At 41.0% G+C, this 14540-nt stretch overlaps 1 protein-coding gene across 3 annotated transcripts; it reads left to right on the top strand.

The window, feature by feature from the left end:
• Positions 1-1252: 1252 nt before the first annotated feature.
• Positions 1253-7911, top strand: GPR65 (G protein-coupled receptor 65). Of its 3 annotated transcripts, XM_056346958.1 has the most exons (3): positions 1296-1345; positions 3357-3446; positions 6342-7911. In XM_056346958.1, the coding sequence occupies exon 3, from the start codon at positions 6463-6465 to the stop codon at positions 7501-7503; it is 1041 nt and encodes a 346-aa protein (XP_056202933.1). In that variant the 5' UTR covers positions 1296-1345; positions 3357-3446; positions 6342-6462; the 3' UTR covers positions 7504-7911. The 3 variants fall into 3 exon arrangements, with proteins under 3 accessions (XP_056202932.1, XP_056202934.1, XP_056202933.1); XM_056346957.1 differs by lacking the exon at positions 3357-3446 and having other exon boundaries at positions 1253-1345; XM_056346959.1 differs by lacking the exon at positions 3357-3446 and having other exon boundaries at positions 1263-1351; positions 6345-7911.
• The last annotated feature ends 6629 nt before the right edge of the window (positions 7912-14540 follow it).

Raw genomic sequence — 14540 nt, 5'->3', positions numbered from 1 at the left:
TGAAAAGTGCTAAAACAGGTCTTAATGACTTTTCCCTCAGTGAAAATAAAGGTTTGACTGAAATTCGTTTTAGAAACTAATCTCACCAAATGGTTAGAAAGCCTCCCTTTCACCAAACTGGAGAGGGCTATGACACCAGTTCAAAAATGACCCTAAGTACAGAGTTAATTTTAGGCTTCATATAACAACCACATCAGTAGTAAAACTGTGGATGAAAAGGTCGTGCTCTGGCTGGAAAAAAAAGAAGGAACCAAATCTCTGCATCCAGTGGTTAAATCTTATAGAGCTGCTTGATGTCGTTATCAAGGAAGTCAGTATGTCCTATTTCAGAGCTTTTAAATTTGCTCATCTGTTTCATTTCTCCTTAGCTTCTGAAACAGCAAACAGGCCAGTTTTTGTGTTGCCCAATAGATGTACATTTAAAGTGAAATTGTACCCATTTTCTTAGAAGCAGAATTGAATCATTGCAAACAGAATTTAATAAAAAAATCAGAGCACATAATAAATTGTTCTGATCACAGTGGGAAAAGAGAAACTATCCTCTTGTAACAACTTTCCACCTGTCTAACTGAAGAGAATTATCTGTTAAAAGAATCACCCCTTTGAAAGCTGCATCTAACCTCAGATTCAGTTTATATAAAAATATATCAATTGCAGCTTGTTGCAGTGCATAAAATTCTGTTATCTGTTCACAAACTTCCTCCCTTCAGTAGGCAAATGGGAAAAAACAGTAATACAGATTCTGAAAATAATGAATTATTTCTGCACAAACTCCTAAAGTCATTGTGATATATTTTTATGGGCTCTTCTTTGGTGGATTCTTACTTGATTACGTGATTGTTAGGAAAGGCAAGTGACAAGTCCTTCAGTCAGAAAAAAAAAAAAACAAGTGTATGTTTTGAACATATATAAGTAAACACAAAAAAAAATACATAAACACTCCATAGTCTTTTACTTCTGTGGAGTGGTTTGTCTGCAAAATGCATTGTGTCCTAGATAAGAGGTTTGTAATGTGCTCCATATTAGGCAATATTTTCAATAAAAGTTCATAAACTTACGAAAGAGATTCCTAGATTTACCAAGGTTGGTACCATTCTTTGTGCGTACTTCTACACAACTGCCTTTTTTCCCATGGGCAAGTTTAGATTAACAAGTCATTTAAAAAAAAAAAAAAAAGGTCAAAAAAAATTGAGAGAAGTGTGAGCTGTTGCCTCATTGGTGTAATCAAGGGCAGCTTCCTGTTGCTTTATCTGATGGAACAGTTTTTCTTCTCAGAAGCAGACACGCGTTACATTACCGATGGCATCACAGCGAAACTGCAATGTGGGGACACATGGCTGCCTAGGTAAGCGTTCAAAATCCGAGGAGTCAGATTGGTACAGATTTCAGCCTGGCTCTCTCTTAATGTGATGCTCACATCATACAACAAAAAGAAAGGGTATAAAAGGGGCTGGAAAAGCTTGCTTTGGGAGAAGGAATATTTCCCTCCCAGCACAAGTGAAATGTGAGGCAAAAGGGCAAATGACATTGAAAGATTGAATTAGGAAAAACATGCCGGGTTGATTTATTGTAATGGAATTGCCATGATCAAAATACATCTTGCATAGGAAAAGGGGGCGGATGGAGAAGAACAGGATTTGGGGGTGAGTTTTCAGGATTCTGAGCTGTCCTGTCTTCACTGCAGAAAAATGCCTCAGGCCTCACAGGGGGTTCCAGTAGCTCTTCTATTACTGTTCTTTAATATTTTATGGCACTAACAAGGTACTCAGCGCTATTTATATGACTATACACAATGCTTAATTCAGCAGAAAAATGTTGTCCTAAAAGTAGCTTTTTAGAATACAAAGTATCATGTACATTAAAATATCTTGTACAGCATCTTTCTGTGTGCGTAGAGAAAACATGATGTACATAAAGATATAGCAAAATAATACTTTCTTGCGTGGCCTACAACCAGAAAAACATAGCATCTTTTTTTTTCTATTTTCTCATGTCAACAAAATTTTTATGCTGTATGAAACAGTCCATAAAGTGTATCTCAAAGCTAAAAAGACAGAGGTCTTTTTGACCTGTTTGAGAGTACAAAGTCTTCCGGAGACATTGGAGTGAAATTTAGTGTTGCATGAGGAAAAATGCTCTTTAGGTAAAAACGTCCATGTTACTGAAAGGCATATTTTGACTCTCCTAAACTGTGAAGTTTTTCAGAATTAAGTTTTGAGATCTGCTCATCAGAAAAATGATCCCAGCTATGGAAGGTCCTTGTGCTTGAGGAAATCAACCAGGCATTATAAGTTACTTTAAGAACACAGAGCAATCTACTTCATTGAAATTGCCTTGAGAGAGAAAAGAAACCAAGAAAACCATCTGTCCTTCCATCTTATGGCTGATACAGAATAGGACCAGTGTAGCAGCTACTGCACTAGCTCGCACAACATTTCTTCCCCTGAAACTTAACTTAAAAAGCAAAGTATTTGTAAAAACTTACCACATTATAATGAAAATTGTTTACAGCAACTTGCCTTTTTATGACCTTGAGTTTGAAATAAAGGGTGAAACGTATCAGTTGCAGATGTTTCCAGAATTAAACTAGTGTTTATTAGCTAATGGAAGAGTAGTAATAATAATATATTTTTTAATTAGCAACTAAATTTTTCTGTTAATAACAAAATCCTTACAGTCTTCTTTAGTTTTCCTAATTTCCCAAACTCTAGTAGCATTCATTTATATGGAAAATAGAAAACTCTTGTTCTTCCCTTAGATAGTTTTTAGGGATAAGAGTGTGGAATATCATGTTGTATTTTTGCTTATGAAAGCATGACTTTACACTTACTTTGTTGCTTTAAAAATGTCATAAATTGAGAGACAACATAAAGCTAGTTTTGAATCTGAAAAAGATACAGTAGGAATACATCAATACAAAACCAGTTTCTAATGGATACTTTCCTTCAGAAACTTTTGAAGGTTCCTTTACAGGCTTGTTTGCATACATAACTTGAAGCGTAGCATTTGCTAATCAGTTTCTCTAAATTTTATGTCTGACTGACTTCTTGCAAAGTTCTTGTACAGCAGGTTTTCTGTAGCAAAATGAAAGAGACAGGGACAATGATAATAATTGAATGATGTGGCTAAAAGAAAATATTACTGTTGAGTTGTTTTTTTTTTTTTTCATTTGAAATATATCTGATACCAAAAGAAGTCTATAAAATAAGTCACAAGTCTACAAAATTAGTCACAGTGGGTCTGGACCATGAAAGTCAAGTGAATAGACTATATTGTTAAACAGAAATTCCTCGAGAGTTTTTTTAGAAAAAAATAACAATCAGTGGGGAAAATTATGAAACACTTTTTTATGTTAGCTGTAAACCAAAACCATCCTCCTGGGTAAAAGCAGCAGTACGCTCAGTAGCTGAGAGAAAACCTGGGAATGCTTCAGATCATGCATTCAGGTAAGGCAAATCATTTTGCATTCCATAGTCCTAATTATCAGAAAAAAAAAAATGAAGCAAGGAAGGGACCATTTCCCCTGAGATATGTCCCCAGGTAATGAATGGGACTGTAATGAAGCATGTTATATTGGGGCCAAAACAGTGCTTTCTGCTTTTACGCTTCTGTGCGAGGAACTGCAGCACACGTTGTGGCATAGTTCATTTGCTGGCTCTTTGACACACTTCAAGACAGGTCATCAGTACATGCCGGAATGACACACTTCTTGTTGTTATCCTCTTTGGAAGCATGCCCTTGTATAAGTAGCATCATTGTGCCATCAAAGCTGGGACGTGGATCACCTGGGGAATTTTAGACAGCCTCCAGGGCTTTGTTCATAGAAGCTATTGATGATACTGGTTAAAAATAAAACCACAGTGTACGGTGACCCGTGAACATGAAGGACAGAAAAAAATTGCTGAGGTGGCAAATGTTGTGTGGTCTCAACTCATCTTTGAATCCCATCTTCAGTGTCCCAGCCTGACATTACCCAGTTTTATCTTAAGGTGTTAGTTCTTTAAGGCAGATGGCAGAAGAACAAAGCAAGGTCTTGCCCCAGAGAACATGCAGTCTATTCAGACAAGGGCAGTACAAGGTCAAGTGTTTTACCTTATGATCAGCGAGATCAACAGAGCAAAACATTTATAAACAGCTAAAGAGAGAAAGCTGAAGAAAGAAAGGTGGGTGGTATGAAGAAATTGGCATGTTGGTCTGTGAGTACATGTGAAAGATCTGATAAAAGTAACTATGAGAGGAGCTGTTGTGACTAGCATGGAGACAAGTCAGGAGCTTATAAGGATGATGAGTCTGTAATACAAGTCAAATAACAATGGAAAAAGAGTTTGTGGGGGAGGAAGAAGGAATTCCAGTTTCTCAGTCACGCGACTAGTAAACATTGCCTCATACACTTGCTACATTACACACATGCTTCTGAAAGGGCACGTTTCCCTGTTAGACATGAAGAGACCTGTCATAGGAAAAAAGTTGCTAAAATGTCATTAGAGGAAGAGGTAGGTATTTTATCTTTTCCTTGTCTGGTCAGTCTGCGTATGTTTACTTTGCTTTTGGTGAGAAGTAGGTCAGCAAAACCCTGGGTCCAATTTCTAGAGCAAGATTTTTAATTTGTGGTATCTGTCTATACTGCTAAGCTCACAATGCCCTATTTACTGTGTGGTTTTATTAAACCACACTGAAAAGCTGACATCCTATGTTTTTCTTAAATACAGACACTGCAGGTTTTTGTTTATTCATCATGTAAGTCAAACTGCTCAGTGGATCAAATTGGCAAGTCCTTCTCAAGAATTTTCCTTGTCTTTCAAACCTGTGAATGAATTTAGCTCTAACTGAAAAGTTAGCTAACTTCAAATAAAGCAGTGGCTTGTAAAATTAAATATGCACTTTCTGACTACTTTTGTCATTGTTCCTTTTTTTTTCTGAATATGCATTAAGGTTGCATTTTTTTATGGAAAAGAAACAAACTTACTTGGGTTTCTCTGGTAAACCCACAAACCTATACGCATGCACGCATCAAACCCCTAAAAGGCAGAATGAGTTTGCCTACCACAAGGGAAATTCCCTGCACCCAAGTTGTCTTCAGTTTAAGCTGTTCCCTATGTGGGAACAGTTGTAGATGGTGTTATCTTGCAGACTTATCGTTCTACAACCTCTTCACCTCCTCGGCAGTCTGGGCTCAAACCACAGATGAGTTGTCGCAGACAGTCTCTGAAGCAGTGAGTGTATTTGGCAGTAGAACTGGACGACAATGAATATTCCCTATTCTCGCATCTCCTGAAGTTAACAATTAGATCTTTGGAGAAGTGAATTACCAAGCGTTAGAGCTGTGATATAATCAGTGACTACCAGCTGTCTCATAGCTAAGGCTGTACAGGCTTAAAAGGTCATCTCTCCTGAGTGCTTCTAAGGCTCATGCATGTGACTCCTCCAGTCCCACTGCTTTAGTCAGGGCTGCCATTTTACTGGTATTTTCATGTTGAAGCTGTTGACACCTACAGCCCTGATAGTGCCTAAGATAAGCTTCATTGCTAATGACTTTATAAACTCATGCACAGCAACTGTAATGCTTAGAGGAAAGAAGTGTAAATGAAAAATTGTACTCCCAGAGTCACCACCTCACACGAGCCTGACTCATGAGAGTGCCTGGGACATACAGCAAGCTTTGCTGGAATGGCACAGTTGATGGGAAGTTCTTGGGGGCTTGCATACAAAGAAGCGGAAGGGAAGCACGGAAGTGTGAGAATGCAACAAGAGAGTAATTCACTACAGGGAGATCTACCAACCACATTTCTCCTCTTCTGAGCAGATCCCAACATCTAGTGGTACCTGAATCACTGTCTTACTAGCCTTGTGTCTCCACTGACTTAGAGGGGAGGAGGTTATTTGGGATAAGAAATCTGCCATATTCATATGGCCAAAACCCTATTCTGCTCACCAGAATAATAAAAAGCGCACTTCTGTTATTTGTGGTGCACTCTGTGACCTCATTCGGCTCTCCCACAGGGGAGAACTGGGATTGCAGGACCCTAGCCCTATGAAAGTCTCTTAACTATTCATCCTGCTCTTGCTGTGCATCTAACTGACCTTGACCTCCTCAGGCATTTGGGTTCCTCTTCCTATGCACTTCTAACTCTGGGAGTGTTTAAAACCTTTGATCTCCGAGAAACATAGTTTCTTTCTTCTAAAAAAAAAACCAAAAAAACAAAAAAACCCCAGACATGCACCAAGAAGAACATAAAAAATGTTCTTCTTTAAAGAACATTTATAAATGTTCTTTAAAACAATTTAAAAAAAATAAAGAACAAAATGTTGTTATAGCTGACTTTTTTCCTTTTTGGTAACAGAAGGCTGGAACCTCACCAACCCTGTCCTGAAGAACTAACAGATGACCACACATCAGAGTACAGAGGATTTTTTACTGCATCCAGGCTGGAATTAGCTGGAAGATACTACTCAGGGTGAACGATGAACAACACTGCTAAGTGCCATGATGATCACACCCTGGACAAGTATTTGTTTCCAAGTGTGTACAGCATTGTGATGATGATCAGTATTCCCATCAACTGCATATCCCTGTATGCATCTTGCATTCAGGTGAGGAAAAAGAATGAGTTAGCAGTCTACATCTTCAGCCTGTCCCTAGCTGACCTTTTGTACTCTCTGATTCTGCCCCTATGGATCGATTATGCCTGGAATGGAGATAACTGGAGGCTCTCTGCCTTGCTTTGTCAGATTTCTGCCTTCCTTATGTATATGAATTTCTACACCAGCACTGCGTTCCTTGCTTGCATCTCTGTTGACAGGTACCTGGCATTAGTTCACCCCTTGAAGCTCCAGCACTTGCGCACAAGAAGATTTTCATTGATTGTCAGCATAATTGTTTGGCTTCTGGAAAGCATCTTGAATTCAGCCATATTGATGAACAACGAAGTATTCAATGATCCTTGCAATTTCACTAATCACACGTTATGCTATGATAAATACCCCCTAGAATGGTGGCAGGCATGGATGAATTTATTCCGGATATGTTCAGGGTACCTGGTCCCTTTGATAATCATCGTGTTTTGCTACCACAAGATCTACCAGGTAGTGAGATGTAATCAAGCCACACTAGACGAAGAAAAGAAAAAAGTGAGAAAACTTATTCTGAATATCACAGTTACTTTCATTGTTTGCTTCACTCCTTATCACGTTATGTTGCTTATTCGCAGCATTAAAGAACCTTACAGCACTGACCCACAGCTTTTGCAGCTGATGTATAAGGTTTACAGAGTCACACAGGCCTTTACAAGTTTCAATTGCATTGCTGATCCCATTCTTTACTGCTTCGTGAGCGAAACGGCACGAACAGACATACTGAATTTGCTCAGGTGTCGCTTGTGCCTACGAAAGCAGAAGGGAGACCAAGCAAAAGACCATGCTCTGTGCAGTTTTGCTACAAAGAGCAGTGTGCTGATCACCCACAGAACTTCAGGTGAAACAGAGACTGAGCAAGCACATTCATAGAAAAATCAGATAACCTAACGGAGAAAGAAAGAAAAATGCTTCCCCAGTCTGTACCTAGACAATACCCCAAAAGTCACGGATACTAATCTAAGTGAAACCAGTAGCTGGAGCTACTGAGAGCTTATCACAGGATCAATGAACTCAATGGACTATCAACATGTATCTTTAAATCAGGTGTGGTAGATAAACATACATCAACACACACACACAGAGCCAACAAAGATGATCGTGACACACAACAAAATGACTGAGGACCCCCCACAGCACTGCCCCTGTCACAGCTTGCTGGCTAGCCTGGGTGCTGGGCATGCTCAGCTGGAGTCCTCTTAACCTAGTCATTTGTTTTCAAGCTTTAGTAGAAACCTAAATCTTAGCTGTGAAGGAGTCCCAAAAGGGTTGTTTTTTTTTTTTTAAAAAAAAAAAAAAAATCAGTACTGTGATAGAGATGAATAAAACACACACACACACAGAGATCATTCAAATGATTGACAAAGGAGCAGAGGGAGGGTGGTAAATCTTCTCGCTAATTTTGTGGTGTAATTTATGCTGCTATGATGGTTCCTGTTTTTCAGTAATGACTCGAGTTCTCCTTCTGCATACCCTGGCAATTAACCACTTCTTAAAACTGTTTACCTCATGTGGACGGGTACTTGCCTGCTCTTAAGCTTTTCAGCTTTTGCTGTCATTGAAAATAGCATTCTAATGTATAACCATATCATGCAGTTTCGTTACAATATCAATATTGGGTTTCAGGTAGTTGCAAGATTCATTACTGCAAGACTCTATAAAGAATGGAATCTAGCCACCAGTGCTTTAACTCAGATGAAATTTTTCCTGATAGATGCAGGGAGGAAAGAGAAGGATTGAAAGGTGAGGTTTCACAGCTCCACAACATAAAGGACCAGCCTTTAACTTTGCTTATTATGACTGAAATCTGGAGTGTGCTTACGTTTGCAGAGTCAATTGAGCAAGAAGGTTTATATCCGTTTACTTAACCTCGGCTGAAGGTTCCAGGGTTCTGAGTCTGCCAGTTTTAAAAATATCAAACAACGAACCTGCAAGCAATACTGACAAACAAGCAAAGAACATGTGTGTACCAACAAATGGTAAGAACGGCAACAAAAGCACACACATTTTGAAAGGGTTGAAGACAGCATGCATCAAAAGCACAGCTCTTAATTCAGGGACCAGCTCCTGCGCAGCCCCTGCAATGGCTGTGTGGTTTGCTGCTAGCGGCGGGCACCCAAACTCTGAAAAGACTTGAAACACCACGGAAAGTCTTTTTTTTTTTTTTTTTTTTTTTTTTAATCCTCTCACCACTTTTCCCTTTTGTCATGCCAGGAAGAATATTTGGGTATGGTGGTTGTCTAGTTTCCTAGGAAATTATTTTTTTCACCACCACCACCAAAAAAATCCCCCTCTAGCAAGTCTGTGTAGTGGAAAGATTTTTGACCAGCACTTACTTCTAGGTCTGGCAGTATACTTAGAGGGGGAGCATACAGTGGTCACAAGCAACATGGAAATTCTTCTGAGAAGATCCCTTAGCATGTAAATTATGAACATCTCCGTTACGAAAAGCCACTTTTGTTGTTTTCATTAGTTCCTCTTTATGTCTATTTATACTTTGATTTCACATTCTGAGAGGGGAATTTGAGAGGCTGAGGAGGCTGGGCTTGTTCAACCAGGAGAAGAGAAGACTTTGGGCGACCTAAGGGCAGCCTTGCGCTACCTGCAAGAAGGGGATTGAGAAGATGGAGCCAAGCTCCTCGCCAGAGCATGTAGCAGCAGGAAAGCTCCTCGCCAGAGCATGTAGCAGCAGGACAAGAAATCATGTGCATGACTTGAAGCAAGAAGGGTCAGAGTTGATATAAGGAAAAACTTCCAAACCATGAGGACTGCCAAACAGCAGAGCAGGTTGCACCAAGATGTTCTGCATGCTCTATCCTGACAGGTTTTCAAGACCCAGCTGAACAAAACCCTGAGCAACCTGGTTTGGCCACATAGCTGACCTTCCTGTGAGCAGAAGGTTGACTAGAGACTTCCTAAGCTCCTTTCCAACCAGAATTATCCTGTGATCCTATGAACTGTGCATGTCACGATTCTGGCTGTTGCCATCCTCCCCAAGAAAGCATCTTCGCTTCCCTTCTTTGTTTCCATTTGCTGGACTTTGGTTTGATGTAGGGTTTTTTTCTGTAATACCTTCTTATATATCACAAAGGAAAAAATATGCAAGCAGCATGCAGGTTACTTCACCACAGATTTTTTTTCCTGTGCTAATATATATATTTTGCTACAGAATGTGAAATTTCACTACAGCACTGGAATAAAAGCAGAACCAAGCTTCACTGTAACTTCATGGAAAAAAAGTACTCAGTGGTTCACTTCTAGACCTTTCATATGCCAGAAAGGTTAGAAAGTTAATTCTTTTGGACTTTTAATTTATTTCAAATAAAGAATAATGAAAACTAAGCAACAAAACTGAGTCAAATTTACCTTGTGTGTTAGGGAGTAGTGAGAGCCGAGTGCTGTGCAAGGGATGGGGAGGCAGGAGCTGGGGGTGACAGCCAGGCTGGCTGGGCAGCATCCTCACCAAGAAGCCAGGCAGTCCCGTGGCACACCAGCAAGGCACACAGAACACATATTGTGATGCTAACCGGCATTGGCCAACAGCTCCATGATCACCAGACAAATCCGTAGTGACAGGGGAGGTCTGAGGGCAAGCTGGGAAGCTGAGTCAGGAAGGCAAGGTTGGGATCTGACCTCATGCCCTGACTCCGTGCAAAGAGCTTAACTTCCACAAAATTTGACCCTGAGATTTCATACCTTTTAATATTTCACCAACGTTTGTGAAAGTCATAGCTTGGACCAGTTTACATTGGTATGCATGTATGTTTTTCATAGCATCACTTCCTATAGTACCTCCCTGCATTGCTGAAGATGCAGTGCAACATAAAGGAAAACAATGGCGATGGCTGGCCCGTAGGCTGGCCTTCACAACAAAGCTCAGATAAGTTCAGGGTCCTGTCACTTTATAATAATAAAATGTAGGTACCTAATCCCTTAGGTTGTTCTGAAGTGCTCGGGTTGGGTGTTCAAATCACAGCCCTCTGGAGAAACAACGAAACTTTCAGATGCAGAGATTACGACATCCTGTACTTCGATCACTTGTATATTTACCTCATTATTCTTACATAGCTGAAAACTAACATGTTTTTTCATGGTCTTTCCAAATTAGTTTGTCCCAGCTGGACCAAATTTACCATATGAAAGTGAACATCTATGTTCTCTATAAAGTTGCAGCATTACAGGAGAGGTATGTTTCACTACACAAAACTGGTGTTGTGAAAAGTAAATGTCTTCACACAGACGCTAATCCACACACTGTATTATTGTTACTGAATATTCCACTTAAAACTCCCGATGGCTCTGCAGGCAACAAACAAGTGCAAATTTACAGGAACTCTTCCCAAAGCAAGGACATTCCTTACAGGCATTTAGATTGTGTAAAACCTGTTCTGTTTAATGGCAAGAAGAAATGGGTGCATTCAAATTCCATTTTCCTCACAGGCAATGCCTAAAATCATTAGTGTATGGACTCAGTGAGTCACTGTAGTTTCTATCTCACTTCCCAATCTATAAAATAAGAATATGGATAATTAAAAGGGCTGTGATGGTCATTTAGTTAATATCCACAGGGTATGAAATGTCAGTGCCAAAATGATGTTGCTGTCAGCATAATAACAGCAGAGGTGAATTTATATGTCAATAATCCACTTAAAGCAGAATCCGTCTGCCAAAAGTCCAGCAAAGATACAGCCCAGCTTCCTAAGTTGGGAACTTTTCAGTGAACCTCAGTGACCTAGCTGGTGAAATTTCAGACTTCATTTAATCTGTTCTTCTTAGAATCTTAGCCACGACCTGCATCACACATTCACGATGCAGATCATTATTCTTTTCTGATGTAGCTACACAACGGTTTTGCTTTGTTAATGTCAGCAGGGTCAGTCCCGTCTTACATGGTTGCATGCTAACAGAGACTCTTGCATACCTTTTTTTCTTTTTTTTATTTCTTTTTTTTTTTTGGGGGGGGGGGTGGAGGGGAATCTCTAACACAGCCAACATCAGAGCCACTGAGAAAAGTGAAGTGTGAATTTGAAAAATGAGATTGATACATTCCACTTCCTGTTTCCATTGACGGAGAATGACGCTACTAAAATAATTCTGATAAGCATAGTGACAGTCTTCAGCAGCATCCCGCTGAACGTAATGCCAGTAGAGAAGGGGGTGTTGGGCTGTAGCTTAGCCATGTGCCACTTGCCATATTACTTACCAATTTTATCAGCAGCACTATTGGCCTTGTTCTCCATTTTCTCAGGTGGCAAAGGAGCAAACTGCTCATGTGCTCCCCACCTCCACACAACAGAAAGGTAACGCAGGTGGGAGTATCGGGGCGCTTGGGACCAGCGCGACCACAGTGGCAGAGACCTGCTGGCCCGGAGCAAGGCTGCGGGGAGGGAAGGCAAAGCGTGGCTCTGAGCTCAGCCAGGGCTGGGGCAGCTGCTGCACCCCCAGATCAGTGTTATCTATTGCCCAGGTTTTCCTCCCGTGTGAGATGGCAGCTCCTTGCGGTGCTCAGCACCCTGCAAAATGCAGCTTGCCCCTGCCCCAGGCTGCCTGCTCTGCAGCACCGGCAGCACCTCCAACAGTGCGGACCTAAGGCAGCATCTGATAAGTGATGCTCTGGCACTGATAAGGGGCAAGAGAGCAAAACACTTTGTGCATGTTTTGTAGCTTTTTCTTCTATTGCTGCACCACAAGCTGCCTTACCAATAAATTGCTAGCCTAAGCTGACACGGGGAGATTTTGGCTCCTCAGCTGTGAATTAAAACTATTTCACCTAAATCTCGTAAGGCATAAAATCCATTCTGGATTGCGGCTTTGGGGAAAAAAACCAAACCAACCAAACAGAACAACAACTACTAAACAGAAACCAGTAAAGAAAATGTTGTGTCAAATGACATGTAAAAAGCCTGATCCAGGCGAATGACAAGGATACTGCCCAAGCCTGACGGATCCTCGGCTGTGCCAAGCCAGCGGCACAGGCAGCAGAGCATGTCACCTGCAGCCTGCGTACAGCACAGCTAGAGCACGTGTGCCATAGCATCTCACTGAGCATCAGAGCACACACATACATAGTAATCACATCACTGATGTGGAATGGGAATGCTAAAACAATGGGAGGTGTGAAATATCTGCCAGGAAAAAAAAAGAAAAAAAAAAAAGGTGGGAAAATAAGTCATTCCTTTTTTTTTTTCTCTGTTTTTTAAAATTAACTTTGAGTATTTTGGTGATGGGAATACAGACTCCCAGCTTCTTTAAATGGCTTGTGGGAGAAATTGGAAAGAAAAAAATGTTCTTACAAGAGCTGAGGTAGCTCTCAGGAGCTGTTACTTTAAATTTAGTATTTTGAGAAATGTTATTGCTATAGCAACTACTTGGTTAAAGATTCAATACTAGGAACAAAAGATTCTTTGCTTTTCCATAGTTTTGTTTACTTAGTAAAGTCAAGATCTGTTGCTGGATGAATAATTGAGGGGGTGGCAGATAGGGTAAAAGGACACCCAGATGCTGTACATATCATATCCATCTATATGTGTATACATCCATACACATATAGATGTATAAACAACACATTTAGTTTTAACTTCATTACACTTGAAGATAAAGTACACAAGACAGGGGTGCAGCTCGTGCTTTTTCAGTTTCTCTATGGCTTTTCAGATCTGGCTGGGGCACGTTGCCCTTCAGGTGAGATACTGGAGTTCATTTATCATAAACAACAACTTTCACAAACTTCTCCCAAGAACCGGTCCTCATATCTCCAGACTTGTGCTTTACCTCATCCCAACTGAACCTTACCTGTCATTTCTCACTGTTCAAACTGTTCCTCCCTTTTAACAACAGCTGTGCAAAGTAACGGCTATTTTTCTGACCCTGTGTAGAATCACAGAATGGTTTGGGCTGGAAGGGACCTTCCATGCAGTTCATCCCATAAACACAGCTTAAGCAGAATTCCTTATTCTGGAAAAAGGAATAACGGGTGAGACTGAGGCGGCATGACCAGGGAGATTGTGTCTTCTGGGGAAGCTGCAGAGATTAGTGGCTCCACTCCAGTGAATGCAAAGGAAGAAGGTAGGGTTGGAAGAGACAACTCCAGTGACAATGCGTCCTCCCCTCGTGTTCCCTGGAATGGACCACTAGATGACAGATGGAAAACAGAGCCAAAGCAGTATGGCACCCACGTTAGGTCACCTTCCTGGCTCCAGAGCTCTTATGGTCCCTTCCACTTCAGCTTTCTGCAGTCCATCCAGACTCTCTGCGGATGGTACTGAGCATGAGAGTGGGCAGCCAGTGGGCTCAGGACACAGCTCTTCCCACTGTTGTCCTCTCCTTCCCTTGATGCCCCGCTGCTCCTACTAGTATCCCAGTTTGAGGTGCCAGGTCTCACATATGACATCTCCAGGGTCTCACAAAGCCGGCTGCCTTATGGCAACTCACCTACTGGGGTATCTTTTCACCTTAGGAGATCCAAGGACTGCTGAATAGGAAGAAAGGTGAAAAGCCCTAATTCTTAGAGGGCAAGAGAAAATCTTACCATGCCAAAGATCTGTGAAGTAATTCCTGAAATTCATTGTATTCTCAGAATGAGGGAATAAACACATGGCTTCACCCTTTTTCTTTGCTTATCCTCATGGAGCGCCACACAACGAGTAATCCTCAGTAAAGTACAGATTCTGCACTTTCTCAGAATGCAGCACAGCCAAAAAACCCAGAAAAGGTCAAACTTCAGATGACTGCTGCCCTGGCATGCAGGGAATGAGCACACGTGGCTGTCTGCCAGCTCAGCCGGCATTTGTGAAACTACTACAGGTTCTGTGCAGTGTAACCAACCCAAGAAAGAGCTTCATACTGAAATGTTGTACAGGGAAACAATTCTGCACTGACAGTTGCTACAGAGCTAGGGCCAGAAGCGGGTG

The sequence above is a fragment of the Falco biarmicus genome, chromosome 7 (genome assembly GCF_023638135.1).
Source record: "Falco biarmicus isolate bFalBia1 chromosome 7, bFalBia1.pri, whole genome shotgun sequence".
NCBI classification, from domain to species: domain Eukaryota; kingdom Metazoa; phylum Chordata; class Aves; order Falconiformes; family Falconidae; genus Falco; species Falco biarmicus.
Note: the sequence above shows the minus strand (reverse complement) of the source record. Positions and strands in the feature narration are given on the sequence as shown.

What these genes read in the sequence shown, in the direction of transcription:
- GPR65 (XM_056346957.1), top strand. Translation starts at nt 6,463, where the DNA reads ATGAACAACACTGCTAAGTGCCATGATGATCACACCCTGGACAAGTAT.